The sequence below is a fragment of the Nelumbo nucifera genome, chromosome 5, assembly GCF_055504915.1.
Source record: "Nelumbo nucifera cultivar China Antique chromosome 5, China Antique-T2T, whole genome shotgun sequence".
Classification (NCBI taxonomy): domain Eukaryota; kingdom Viridiplantae; phylum Streptophyta; class Magnoliopsida; order Proteales; family Nelumbonaceae; genus Nelumbo; species Nelumbo nucifera.
Window position 1 is genome coordinate 35,754,050 of NC_142653.1, and position 15,274 is coordinate 35,769,323.

At 39.2% G+C, this 15,274-nt stretch overlaps 1 protein-coding gene and 1 long non-coding RNA gene across 2 annotated transcripts; both read right to left on the reverse strand.

Annotated features, from left to right (window-relative positions):
* Positions 1-2,239: 2,239 nt before the first annotated feature.
* LOC104589270 (cell wall / vacuolar inhibitor of fructosidase 2-like) lies at positions 2,240-3,007 on the reverse strand. The gene has a single exon (XM_010247530.3). It carries the CDS (start codon positions 2,926-2,928, stop codon positions 2,371-2,373), a length of 558 nt encoding a protein of 185 aa, XP_010245832.1. The 5' UTR covers positions 2,929-3,007; the 3' UTR covers positions 2,240-2,370.
* Positions 3,008-12,204: 9,197 nt separating this feature from the next.
* LOC148791413 (uncharacterized) lies at positions 12,205-13,483 on the reverse strand. Its single transcript, XR_016076731.1, has 2 exons — positions 13,084-13,483; positions 12,205-12,986 (listed from the first exon to the last, which is right to left on the reverse strand). It is a non-coding gene; the product is annotated as an uncharacterized LOC148791413 (long non-coding RNA).
* Positions 13,484-15,274: the final 1,791 nt, after the last annotated feature.

Consider the following 15,274-nt stretch of genomic DNA (forward strand, 5'->3'; position numbering starts at 1 on the left):
AGGAGGATATTAATCATATTTTTATTAAAAGTTCCTTTTCTTAGCAAGTCTTAATGATAGTGGAGGATATAATTTTAGGAGATCACATCTGCATCCCATAAACGCCTCACAGCACATCTCAGTGTGCATTGGAAACATCTCCTGAAGTTATTAATCAGAGATGTTTCAGTACACGGTTGGGATATCCTGTGGGGTGTTTGTAGGGCAAAAATGTAAATTCCAATTTTAGGTCTAAGAGGATAATAAGAAAATATTCAACAATGGTGGTATAATATGGAGGAAAGTAAGATTCCCATAAAATTTACAAATTATTGAGAAATGTAGCTTCCTTTCATGATATATTTGAAACATAAAGGGGAAAAGGTTTACACTGCATTGGGCCTAGGATTGTAGGCCTGGCCCATTCAAATTTTAGGAAAATTCCAACCCTAGTCCGCCCAAGTTGCATAGCATCCCTATGTGGAGATCAATAACCTAGATGTCTAATAAACTCATATTTGGAGAGAAGGAAACAAAACCAGCAAAGCCCATATGGGCCAAGATAATGAGGTTAACCTGAATTGTAATTTTGGTCAGGATCTTTAGTATATTGTATCATGGATTACTGGGGCTGGGCACCTCTGCTCTGTTCAAAGCTCTTTTGTATTAAAAAAACGCATAGGCACATCATTGGACAGATGCGCCCCACAACGTCCCACAGAGCATTCCCACCTTATATTGGGAACATCTCCCATTGATAACATCATTTGGTCTGGTATTATCATCGGGAAATGTTTTCAATACACGGAGGGGATGTGCTATGCGACATTGTGGGGTGCCCCCTTGTGGGGCGCAGATGTAAACTCCATTGGACATTGCAGAAAGAAAAATACTTTTACTTTTGCATCTAAGATGTCCTGCTCCCTTTCCTACCAGTCATAAGAAGCAATAAAATGTAATATTTCTTTTTTTTTTGTTTTTGTTATATCTGCCAATGTACCATGATCCATGTATCATAAAATATAAGCGAAAATGTTTCACTTTTTTTTTATTGTTTGATGGATATAAAATGTTTATTTAATAGGTTTAGGGCTGTCAACGGATAGGTAAAAAAAAAACAATTAAACAAGAAATATTAAAGACCTAGAATTGAACTAAACTCAATAGAGTCTATACCTTTAGACCCAGAACTGGATCAATCGACTTTTGGGGCAAATGGGTCTGACCCGATAAATCCAATTATATATATATATATATATATATATATATATATATATATATAAATAATTGGACCCAATCAGTTTAGGTCTATCGAGCCTATAAGATCGGACCCAACACATTGACAGCCCAAGGTAGTTTGAAAGACCGATTTCAATTCTTACCAACTTTGAAGGTAATTTGAGTGTTGTGTCTTGTGAGAATATGAGTAGCACACTAGTTAATAATGATATGGTTATATTTTTCAAATAAATAAATACAATTATTTATTTATGTTAATCATCTTTTTGTTTTTTCAATCCCCGTGCATCACACGAACTTCTATTCACTAGTAGAATTGAAAAGACAACTCATTGACAAACAAATGTGACAACTGATTGCAACTCTATTTACTCGATCTCCATATATCCCTTGCCAGGCTCTAGGCTCTTGTACATCTCTGTGCTATGTCATGGATTTTCTCTGGGGAACCCATGTGAAAACAGAAGATGAGAAGAACAAAAACCAAAAAAAAAAAAGAAAGAAAAAGTTTGTCTGTTTTCATTGAAACATGTGAATTATATTCTCCATGGCTCCTCTTTCCGAAACCCTAACCCCAATTGATGGCATTGGAATAATCTCCATCTGTTGAGTGTTGACAAATGATGATCCCGTTCATTCATGTTGGGTTGAAGCTGTGCAATTTCAATTCAATTGCAACAGAGGTAGACCCATCTACTCAAACTTTTTAATATTTTATTTTCTTCATTCAAAAACCGCGTGAGCCACCTATTATTTTATACTTTCAGGTTGACCCTCTTGAATGGGTGATATAATTATCAATTTGAGAAAATATGGTTTACTGAGTTTGAGCTTGAGGAATTAATACAAGCAACCATCCAACAATTTATTAATGGCTCGTTCTTAGAGGTAGCAGCTAATTAGCCATCATTTACGCATCACATTCCTAATACCTTATTTATTTTAATAAATAAAGTATTAAAATACTTTATTATCATCCATTCTTCACGACTTATCTTAGAATTACTGAAACACCCAATACTCTCCATTAATAAACATCTTTATTTATTTTAATATATAATGGTAGTAACAATTGAAAGATTGGAAAGAAGAAATGTCACCAAAAACTAGAGAGAGATGAGCTAGAAATGTTAGAAAACAAGGGATAACAAATTATCGACCAAGAAGATCAATTATGCCTGAAGCCACATCACAGACACTCTCCAAAGCTTGCTCCCTGAGAGCTAGCTCCGGCGGATAGGTCAGCCCTGGATACCGCTTAAATGCATTGTGGCAAACGTTGGGATAGTCGACCGCGGCGGACACCTGCACATAGGCGTAGTCGTAGGAATCTAAAGCCAGTTGCTGGAGAGCTCCTTGCAAAGCATCGTTGGCGTATGAATACTTGTCAGCGCACCCTTTGAGCACCGTCTTCAGCGCTGTGTCGTTGGTATTACTCAGCAATTGAGACGACAAGTATGAGTACGTGTCTGTGGCGTTTGCCATTCCAATGCCGATGATGATGGTCGCCAATCCCTTTGTGTCGACTTTCAGGCTTGAAGAGTTTGATCTGAGGGAGGAGAGGCAGAGGTCATAGTGCTTGGTGCTCTTGCATGTTCTTTGGATCAGCTTGGCATCTCCTCTCACCAACAATACTGAGGACTGCTGGAAGAATAGTTGAGGGAATGAAAGGGGAAGAAGAACAAGAAACAGAAATCCCAATGAACCCATTTGATTTCAATAGCGAGAGAGAGAGAGAGAGAGAGAGAGAATGAGAATGAAATCATAGTTGATCCAAACACTCATTAGATATATAGAGGGTAGACACAGACAAACCTTTTTATTTTTAGGAGTAGAAGATTATGTCCTTTACTTGACAAATATAAAAAGATTATGTCTCCTTTTGTTTTAAGTAGATGTCTCATATGTGAGGTGTATGAGTCTTGGCTAAAAAAGCTAATCAGTCACCGCTCAATTTTGTATGTATTTTTTTTGCTTTTGTTGTGATCCGTTGATTGATTGTAAGGACCCTGTTTGGTAGCTAAGGTGGTATCCATATTAAATAGGTCACGGGTGACAACTTTCAACATTGTGGGCCCAAGAATGAAGAATCTACTGTACATAGATGAAAATTTGGAATGTTTGGGGATAACATCTTGTGATCATAATCTCTATGAAGTCCATGACTATGACCATCCGAAAACATGAATATCACCACCACATGTAACTTCAGTTGTGGGGCCTATGGGTATGGAACCCACCGGAGCATTTGGTTATGTAGTCTGCGGGTCATAGAATCAAGCCAATAAGCTGACATGATGCATTACATGCCATAAGAAAGCAGAGGTCTGCCAATGACTGAAGAACAGGCCAAACTGCTAGTACTCACTTGTCTCTTTGGGTTTGGTTGTATTATACTAGCTTGTTAGAAACTTAGAATTCGGGTGATAGTTTCCATTTCAAGGGTGACCGGTTTAAACCCGGCCCGGAAGTCAATCCATGCAAATTTAGGGGGTTGAGCCATGGTTTTAACCCGGCCCAAATGATAGCCCTACTTCGGGTTGGAACCATTAACCTCGAAGGTATTCAACCTCAGGCCATAATGAATATCCATTTCACCAGAAAAAAGAAAATCCTTCAGGCCATAAATGGGCTGGGAATCACCCAAACCAATGTTTTGAAAGTGAAAACTGGACTGGGCTTTCTGGTTCAACTATAGTAACTGGACCGAGACCTTTGCGGTTCAGTTTTCAAATTAACTTTATTTACCCAATTTTCTGCCTTTTTAGATAGAAAATATACTCTCATCCACACTTTCCCATTAAAAAGACATTGTTTTTAGAAACTTTCCTATTTTTTCCCTTGCCATCCCCATAATACTTTTCTTTTTGTAAACTATGCGATTAGATTCGATTATCTATCTTAGTTTGAAGAAAATCACTCACTAAAATGTTTGGTCTTTCATGATTGGATTCACAATCTTTATGTTTCTAAAGAATGATAGTGTTTTAATCTCCACCTCAACTTCCTTTTTTTTGTTATCATGAGTCACACCCTTCTTTTCTATTCCTATTTTAATTTTTTTTATTGCTACAATTGAATAGAGTAATGGAAGCCGGATTTAGGTTATTTGAATTGCAGGAACCATCTCCATTTTTTTTGAGAGAAACAGTGTTTAGTTTTTCATGTGTATAGAAGAAGAAACTTTCTAATTGGGCCCGTGCAAATGCACAGGTTTTTTAAGCGTAAATGAAACATAAGAAGATTTCTAATGTTCTTGGCCTTCTCATCTTTAGATAGAAAAGAATAATTTATTTCAAGATGATGCCTAATTGTTAACTTATAGCTTTCTTGTAAAAAACTTTTTTTTGTAAGAAAAACTTACTTATTGCCAAATACTTTTTTTAAAATTAGCAAAGCTTAGCACCAAACATAATACATATTACTACAGTAATATGTCTAATCAAATATTACTATTCATTATACCTTAATTAATTATTAATATCATAAACCTTAATTAAAACGTAGATTATGTACGTAGAGTATTTAGTTGCTAGCTGACTTGATAGATAAATATAGATAGATATGGAGAGAGAGAGAGAGATCCAACCATGGAAAATTTTACCTAATTATTAATTAATTAAAACAAATATGGGATCCAATGATCCATGATACATGTACCAAATTGTGAAAGTCATATGGTTGGGAATTGTTTTTTTAGTATCATAACTGATAAATAGAAAAGATGCAGCAACTTCGTTATCATAAATTGATGATGTAGGTGATGTTTGGCATCAATGATCGTTTCTTCTTGCTGATTATTCAAAAATTAATGATTTTTGAAAAATCATCAAAAATTGTTGTTTGGTATCATTGATGCTAAGTAAGCCGATTTCAGATGCTATGTCATCCTCAAAAATTTGGAATCAGCTAGAAATCAGGAAATCACCAAAAAAAGGTGATCCCTAAAAATGGCTGATTTCAATAATCGATTTTTGGCCAATTTCTTGAAAATCGCTAAGGTGATGTTTGGCATCGATGATGATTTCTCCTTGCCAATTATCCAAAAATCGGTGATTTCTGGAATCGATGATCTTTGAAAAATCATCAAAATTTGTTGTTTGGTATCATTTATACCATGTAAGCTAATGTTTGAGAAATCAGCTTTGTATCTATTTGGTACTGATTTTTAAGGGCTGATTATTTTTGTATTAGAGTTATTTTTCAATGACATGCCATCCTCAAAAAAATTGGAATCAGTTAAAAATCAGGAAATCACCAGAAAAAGTGATCCCTGAAAAAGGGCTGATTTCAATAATCGATTTTTGGATGATTTCCCAAAAATCGACATAATCGGCCAACCAAACAAGAAAAAAAATCACGGATTCTTCAAATTCTGATGTGGATCCTATGTGGCACCAATTTCTGTTTGGTATCATTTAGGTGATTTTCTGGAATCAGTGATTTTTGAAAAATCATCAAAAATTGTTGTCTGGTATCATTTATGCCATGTAAACTGATTTTTGAGAAATTGTCTTTGTGTCTGTTTGGTACTGATTTTAAAGGGCTGATTATTTTTGTATTATAGTTATTATTCAATGCCATGTCATCCTCAAAAAATCGGAATCAGTTAAAAAGTCAGGAAAACACCAAAAAAGGTGATCCCTGAAAAGGGCTTCTTTCAATAATCGATTTTTGGATGATTTCCTAGAAATCGACATAATTGGCCAACCAAACAAGAAAAACATCACTGATTCTTCAAATCCGAATGTGGATCCTACGTGGCACTAATTTTTGGGAAATCATCATCGATGCCAAACATCACCTAAAATCAGCCAACTAAACAGAAATTTTAACGTTGATTCCTCTAATGCTAATGTGGCTCCAACATGGCAGTGATTTTCAAGAAATCATCATTGATGCCAAACATCACCATAGTCTGCACTTTCATCTTTCTAATCTCACTTACATCTTAGACTGCTCACTTGTGACCTGGCTAGTGGAGAACACACACCTGTGATGTGGTCTGAAATTCCGAAAAAGTACTGAACATTTGCATTGAATTAAAAAAGAGAGGTATCTATCTTTTTTTTTTTTTTGCTTCTTTATTTAGAAGAAAAAAAAATCCCAATTCCTCAAGGAAAAAATACCCTAAGCTATTTTCACATCTGGGCTGTGGGTCCTCAGTTCAACCTTTTGGATCAGATGGGTCAGACCATTCCCTGTATATACACACAATATACATATATATACACAATATACATACATACATGCATACATAAACACATACATACATACATACATACATACATACATACATACATACATACATACACACACACACACACACACACACACACACACACACACACACACACACACACACACAGACATACATACATACATACATACATACATACATACATACATACATGCATACATAAACAAATACATACATACATACATACATACATACATACATACATACATACATACATACATACATACATACACACACACACACACACACACACACACACACACACACACATACATACATACATACACACACACACACACACACACACACACACACACACACACACACATACACACATACATACATACATACATACATACACACAGACATACATACATACATACATACATACATACATACATACATACATACATACATACATACATACATACATACATACATACATACATACATACATACATACATACAGACACACACACACACACACACACACACACACACACATCACACACACACACACACACACACACACACACATCACACACACACACACACACACACACACACACACACACACACACACACACACAGACAGACATACATACATACATACATACATACATACATACATACATACATACATACATACATATATATATATATGCGATGCATGGGATTTGTTAAAAAAGTGTAATAATAGAAATAAACAATTAAACAAGTATTTCAATAAAATATCACAATTATTATTAATTTCAATAATATGTTATAATTATTTTTCCTGTTTTAAGATTTTTTTTAATTTATTACATTATTTCGTTATTTTAACTATTTAAAATCTAGTTATGATAAATATTTTCTTATTTGAATATTTAAATGACATGTAAAATTATTAAAAAATTTTATTATTTCAATTTTATTTATTTTAAAGATGTTACATAATATTAAATATTTTTTATATAATTATTTATCTATTTTTAATATTTTCTTATTTAATATTTTTAGTTATTGAATTATTTAAATAATATTTTATTTTTAATGTTAATTTTTTATTATTTGAATAACATTTAAGTTGAGTAATTTGAAAGATCATAATTTATATTGTTAGTACATAATTTCATCATGAATTTTGTAAAATATAAAATTATTAATAATATGAATATTGTTAAATCTATTAGAATTATTTTTTGTGTTTTTAACAAATATTTTAAATTCATCATATAATTTTGTTAGAATATTTAAATAATTCTTAAAATTTTTAATTGAAACTTTCTTTAAATAGGTATAAATAAATGGCGGGGGAAAGGATAAATAGGTGATAAGGGCGGATTTGGCCCTCCAATGATATTGTGACACATGACACCTCGGAACAACTAAGTGACACCCGGAACCACTTTGGCAATAACTTGCCTTAGCCAAGTTGATGGTGTCCCACCTGGCAGCCTGGCCCAGGCGCGACCTGGCGGCCTAGAACAGGCGTGACCTGGCGGCCTGGCCCAGGCACGACCTGGCGGCCTAGAACAGGCGTGACCTGGCGGCCTGGCACAGGCTCGACCTGGCGGCCTGGCATAGGCACCGACCTGGCATCCTGGCCCAGGCGCGACCTGGCAGCTTGGCACAGGCGCGACCTGGCGACTTGGCACATGCACCGACCGGGCGACTTGCAAGACGTGCTTGCCGACGAATTCGACATGCATATCCAAACACTCCCACGATCCTTAGAAGTTGGCCCACGTGCCGAACGATTCGGAGGGTGGTCAACATGCATTGCGGTTACCTCCAGGAATCTCGAACCACTTAGACGACATCACAAAAATTTCGGATATGGTGCATGAAGCTCACGCCAAACAATGCCTATATAAAGGCACCAACCCCAATGGCAAAGAGGCGAGTAAAAAAAGTAAGCAAGTAGGCAAATTCTAGCTCTCATACTTTGTGATTTTTAGCTTGCAGTCTACTATGAGAGTACTGACTTAAGCATCGGAGTGACCTCGCCGGGTTAGCCACCCCGGGTCCACTGACATTTGGTTCCTTGCAGGTTTCTAAAGAGCAACGAAGCTCATCAATTTAGCTCGGCACCTAGGCAGCTTGACACCTCACAGGCAGCCCTGCACCTAGTCAACTTGGCGCCTCACAGGCAGCCTTGCACCTGGTCAGCCCGGTGCCTCACAGGCAGCTCGCCACCTGGTCAGCCCAGCACCTCACAGGCAGCTCGGCACCTGATCAGCCCGGCACCTCACAAGCAGTTCAGTCTGGTCAGCTCGGCAATTTGGTCCTCATCTAGCAAAAGTTCTCCACTTCGGCCTCTAAGTCATCGACCAGTTGGAAGCAGACCAAATGACGGAGTACTTAGCACAAAAAATTGGCCATCACGCAAAAATTGATTCATCAATTGGCGCCGTCTGTAGAAAACGCTACAAAAAGCTAAGTTCTCATCCTCCGAAAGGCTAAGTCCTCTTCTTTCAAAAAGCTAAGTTCTCACCTTTTAGAAACTAAAAGCTTTCACTTTCTAGTTTCCTTTTTTTATGAACTCAAAAGACTATGCAGGAAGTTGATGGCCAACAGACTAAGCAGCTCTACCAACTTTATTTCAACTCGGATAAAGCCTCATCAGTCCTCTTCGCGAGGTACCCTCTACCAACATGAGCTCTTCGTGTTCCATGGGAGTAGGCAGCCAACAGACTGCATGGACGCCCCTGCCGGTCGAGCCTTCCAAGGCTCCCCGTGCGAGCTGGTGACCTAAAGTCAGTAGTGTTGCCCCTGTAGGTCGAGCTCCTAGTAGCTTCTTGTAGGAGTGGGTAACCGATGTCACTAACGAGGCTGATGTAGCGCAGCCGTAGCTCTAAGGAGTCGACCTGGCGCGGCCTGGCACTGGCACGACCTGGCGGCCTGGCCTTGGCGCAACCTGGCGGCCTAGCCCAGGCGCGACCTTGCGACCTGGCCCAGGCACCGACTTGGCAGCCTGGCCCAGGTGCGAACTGGCGAACTAATAAAAGACCTCGGCACTACGATAAGTCCCAGTCGCCTCCTTGGCATGGGCATTCAAGTCCCAGTCGCCTCCTCGGCATGGATATACAAGTCCCAGTCGCCTCCTTGGCATGGGCATACAAGTCCCAGTCGCCTCTTCGGCATGGGCAAGATCAAGGAGAGTGGACTATGAGTCGCTCCCAGAGCCTAAGGGCCAAAATACCGAACTAGCGAAGACCTCCTCACCATATAAGACCCAGTCGCCTCTTTGGTATGGGCAAAATCAAGGAGTGGACTACGAGTCGCTTCCAGGGCCTAAGGAATTGAAATGACGCTTACAAGCTCATCGAATTATTCATTCCAGGCCAAAAGGAGAAATCTACTCCCTTCGCCGAGTTACTTTTGTCTCAGGAGTGGGGGGGCAAATGATGAGGGCGGATTTGGCCCTCCAATGATATTGTATCACATGACACCTCGAAACATCTAGGTGACACCTAGAACCACTTTGGCAATAACTTGCCTTAGCCAAGTTGGTTGTGTCCCACCTGGTGGCCCAGGCGTGGCCTGGCACAGGTGCGACCTGGCCCTGGCACGACCTGGCAGCCTTGCACAGGCACTAACCTGTCGGCCTTGCATAGGCACTGACCTGGCGGCCTGGCACAGGCGCGACCTGACAGCCTGGCCCAGGCGCAACCTGGCCCTGGCACGACCTGGCGGCCTTGCACAGGCACTAACCTGGCGGCCTTGCACAAGCACTGACCTGGCGGCCTGGCACAGGCGCAACCTGGCAGCCTGGCATAGGCACCGACCTGGCGGCCTGGCCCAGGCGCGACCTGGCAACCTGGCACAGGCACGACCTGGCAACCTGGAACATGCACCGACCTGGCGACTTGCAAGACGTGCTCGTCGACGAATTTGGCATGCATATCCAAACACTCCACAATCCTTGGAAGTTGGCCCACATGCCGAACGATCCGAAGGGTGGTCAACGTGCATTGCGGTTACCTCCAAGAATCTCGAACCACTTAGACGACCTCGCAGAAATCTCGGATATGGTGCGTGAAGCCCACGCCAAGCAGTGCCTATATAAAGGCACCAACCCCAATGGCAGGGAGGCAAGTAAAAAAAGTAAGCAAGTAGGCAAATTCTAGCTCTCATACTTTGTGATTTTTAGCTTGCAGTCTACTATGAGAGTACTGACTTAAGCATCGGAGCGACCTCGTCGGGTTAGCCACCCCGGGTCCTCTGACATTTGGTTCCTTGCAGGTCTCTAAAGAGCAACGAAGCTCATCAATCCAGCTCGACACCTAGGCAGTTCGGCACCTAATAGGCAGCTCGGCACCTCACAAGCAGCCCTGCACCTGGTTAACCTAGCGCCTCGCAGGCAGCCCTGCACCTGGTCAGCCCGGCGCCTCACAGGCAGCTCGCCACCTGATCAGCCCAGCACCTCACAGGCAGCTCGGCACCTGGTCAGCCCGGCACCTCACAGGCAGTTCGGCCTGGTCAGCTCGGCATCCAAGTCCTCATCCAGCAAAAGCTCTCTACTTCGGCCTCAGAGTCATCGATTACTTGGAAGCAGACCAAATGATGAGATACTTAGCACAAAAAATTGGCCATCACGCAAAAATTGAATCATCAATAGGGATTAAAGATAATTTAGGAGAGAAACTTTGAAGGTAAATAGGAATTAAAGATATTAATGAGTAATTATGGCATTTTAAAATATTTTAAATGAGATATTAGTGACGGAAGGAAGGTTTTTGTTGAATTTTTTAAAAGTTCAGGGGAGGCTTTTGCTAAAGTGAAACTAAAGGGGAGGTTTTTGTATTTTACCCTAAATAATAATAGCATTTAATGGTGTTTCAAATTTAAAGGATTGATTAAAATTAATACTAATGAGAGAGATTAAAAAAGAGAGATAAATTAAACTTGGCTGATACATAATGCGTATTGGCCAATACGGACCCATATCGGTCTAATACGGGCAAAAAAATACGAAACTCCATGTCTCTGAACTCTATCGGCCGATATGTTGTAAATTTTAAAACCTTGCTTAACATATAGAACTATATTAAACTCAACATGTATACCTATCTAATTTGATTCTTGATGGAATATGTTATGGTTTAAAAGACTTGGAAAACAACCCTTACAAAGTTGGTTCCAGATTCTACCTTGGAATCCAACCCTGCCTAGCCTGAAACCCCTCAAAAGAGAAGCCCGGCATGGCATGTGGCACTAAGGGTGTCAATGGACCGATTTTGGATTGGACCCCATCCAGTCCAAAATCAATTTGTATGGATTGGATGAACCAATAAGACATTGGATTGGACCAATCTAGTCCAAAATATTTATTAGATTGGACCTGGTCTGTCCGTAACAAATTTATATTGGATTGGGTTGGATTAGGCCAATATCTGGTCCATTGATATAAGATAAGAATATATGTGTCAATGGACTGGGTTTGGTTTAAAACCAATCTAAATCAAAGTGTATTTGAACAGATTGGACGGTCCAGACATTGAATTGGACCAGTCCAAATTGGTCCAAAACATTTCATTGGACTGGATTGGACCTAATCTATTTATAATGGACTCACATTGGACTGGATCAGATTGGACCAAATCCAGTCCTATTGACACCACTATGTGGCACGAACCAAGATGGGCCCATGTCAAGCCAGGCAATTGGCGACATGATTTTTTTTAGAAAAATTGAAAAAAAAATTATGAAAAAATTAAAATAAATTAACAAGATAAATAAGAAAATGAAAAAAAATCTTAAAATTTTATTCTATATGAATATAATATATACAATTATTTATATATGAAAAAGTTACAAATATTAATAAAATTGAAAACAAAAAATTTACAGCCCATGGACCGTTATCGTGTGTCATGCGGTATCAGCCCATGGACCTCAAAAGCCAAACCCATCCGCTCCCCACAGGTGCGCGCCACGTGTCCTCCCACACGCGAATTAGACTTTCTCGTGCGGAGCTAACCCACTTCGCCCAAAAGGTCATCCTCTCGCTCCTCTCTCTCTTGAATTTCATCCTCACTTGAACCTTCGGCCTTCCGTTCTCAGAGCTGAAACCAGCCGGAGCTTGCCCCCTTCGAGTTCCACCGGTCGATGCCGACGATCGTTCTGACAGATTTATTTAACAGAGGTAAGTTCCGTTCTTATATCCGTTTATTCTCAGTTCTCATATCTGTGTTTGTATATGCACACTTGTTCATTGACTTGCAGGCTCATCTGATCCCATTAACCTTATCTTTGACAATTTCTAATCCTCAAAGTGCTTGGATTAACATTCTTGCAGCTTCAACAGCAACCTGTATCCCAGGATAGTTCATAGTCTGCACCTGTCCCTCCCTCTGCACCCAATACAGCTTCAGCACTTGTTGCTGCTGCAAAGGCCAAAGGCCTTGCTCCTGTGGGATCATAGTACAAGTGGGTAAGACTTTGGTTAACTCATTGCAAAGGCCAAAGGCCTTGCTATTGGCGGAACTCAAAGGAGGGCAAGCTCCGGCGGGGTTCAGATCTGAGAACGGAAGGTAGAAAATCAGAAAAAACAAAAAACAACGTAAAAAATGAGAAAAAAACAGATATGAGAAGTGAGAATAAAGAGAAAAACTTACCTCCGGTAAACTGCCGGAATGAACGTCGACGTTGACCGGCAGAACTCGAAGAGGGGCATTATGAGAACGAAAGGTCGAAAGTTCAAGTGAGGTTGAAATGAGAGAGAGAGAGAGAGAGAGAGAGAGGAGTGAGAATCTGAGAGGAGATGACCCTTTGGGCGAAATGGATTAGCTCCGCACGAGAGTCTAATTCACGGGTGGGAGGACACGCGGCGCGCTGTGAGTCCGTGGGATACTGTGGGGGGCGGATGCGAACCCGGAGATTCTTCCCGGTTAATAGCAAATACGACCTACATGGATTTGACTCAGTTAACTCAAGTATAACCACTGCTAAAAGTAGACCCGCCATTCAAGATTTATTATCTTAGAGATGTCTATTTGGCTCAGTTTGGAAAGAGTATAAATGCAAATATATATAATATAAATACATGTAAAACAATATAAAATATAAGGTTTTGCATTTTATAAATTTGCATTTGTATTTTGTTTAGTTTGAAAAAAATATAAATGCAAATATGTATAGTACAAATACATAAAAAATAATATAAAATATAAGATTTTACACGCATTTGTACTCCTTTCAAATTAATCCTTTATAAAAAAAAAAGAAAACAAAACAAAAAAAAAACTCACATTACCCTACATTGTAAAGAATTTGGCTTGTATGAATTCTCTTCCCAAACTCAACTCTTGACCCAAAGCAGTGCTTTAGAGATACATAAAAATAGCTACAAAACCAATTCAGTTTCCTTTCTATTAAAAAACAGAATGAAATGAATATGGACATCTTTTAACACTAGCACGTGCATCACACTGGTTTCTTATAGTATTACCCTAGAATACGATATGAAATATCATCATTTAAAAGTTATGATTTCTGTCTTAAATTGCCACACCTAGGGGTGATCATTTCAGCCTAACCCGGCCCGGAAATTTCGGTTGGACTTGAGTTTTGTGTTTAGGCCCAGCCTGAGTTGGCCTGCATATATTTAAACATGCACGTTTTGTGTATAATGTATACATATTATTTTACATTATATTATATATTTTATATAAATATTATAACATGATTATATGAAATATTTTATATTATATAACGTATAAAATAAGTTTATATGCACATTATGCCATTTAATATAAAATATTATAAATATATAATATTTTATATATAAAAGACATTGGCCAGGGCTAATGTTTCAGGCCCAAAACCTCGGGCCGGGTCGGGCCTGGGCCTAAGCTATAACCCTTGTCATAAGTGCAAAGCCCAGCCCAGCCTGGCCCATGATCACCCCTGGCCACACCAGGTCCTATAATATACATTTATTATTGATGTAGGGCTTGAATATCTTTATCATTTGTTCAAGATTAAAACTAACAAGGCCCTTTTGGTTCATAGGAATATGGGTTTGAAATTGGAATTCCATTCCCATTTCTGGTGGAATAACATTCTCCCATTTAAGGAAATGTCCATTCTCTCCCCCTCTCCTAACATTAGACTTCAGAACGGCGCATTAGTTTCTACTGAAGTTCCGTTGGCTTAGTTTGTGTCTGGACTGGTTTTGGTGCTGATTAGTCCGAAAATTTTTATTCTGGGTGCAGCTCTTAAGGTGTCTCTCTGATTTCAGTATAATTGGAATAAAAACAGAAAACATTTCAATGTGAATGCTGGTCCCAATAGTAGGATGTCAGGTTTCTACTGCCCAATAATGTTGGGGAAAAAACAAACCAAACATCTTGAGTAGTTAGTTGTAGGGATCCATGCTGTCTAAAGGACCATTTTCTAGATTAGAGGAAGAATGCAGCTTTGTTTGATTTTATAGATGTCTTCGTGTTTGTGAAACAAGATCCAACTTCATTGCACCAAATGATCTCTGTGTCAATTAAAAGTAACAATTAGTTTTAACTTTAAAGGGGGCTGTAATTCTTTTGGGAATTAAACAAATAAGAATTAAAAGAAAACTATTATAATATTTGTAAGTAGTCTCTTTTGTTCATTAACAATATATAGTTTTCCTGTTTAGGAAATGGAGATGGAGTGATGTATAATGTATATTTATTTAATTTGTTTGTTTGTTAGAGGCAGCGAGCGATGCCCATGTACGTCACTTGTAGTGTACAACTCTACATCTCCATGCATGCTCAAGTCATGGCTGCTAGATTCATCCCCCACTCACAGTTTAACACATGTCAA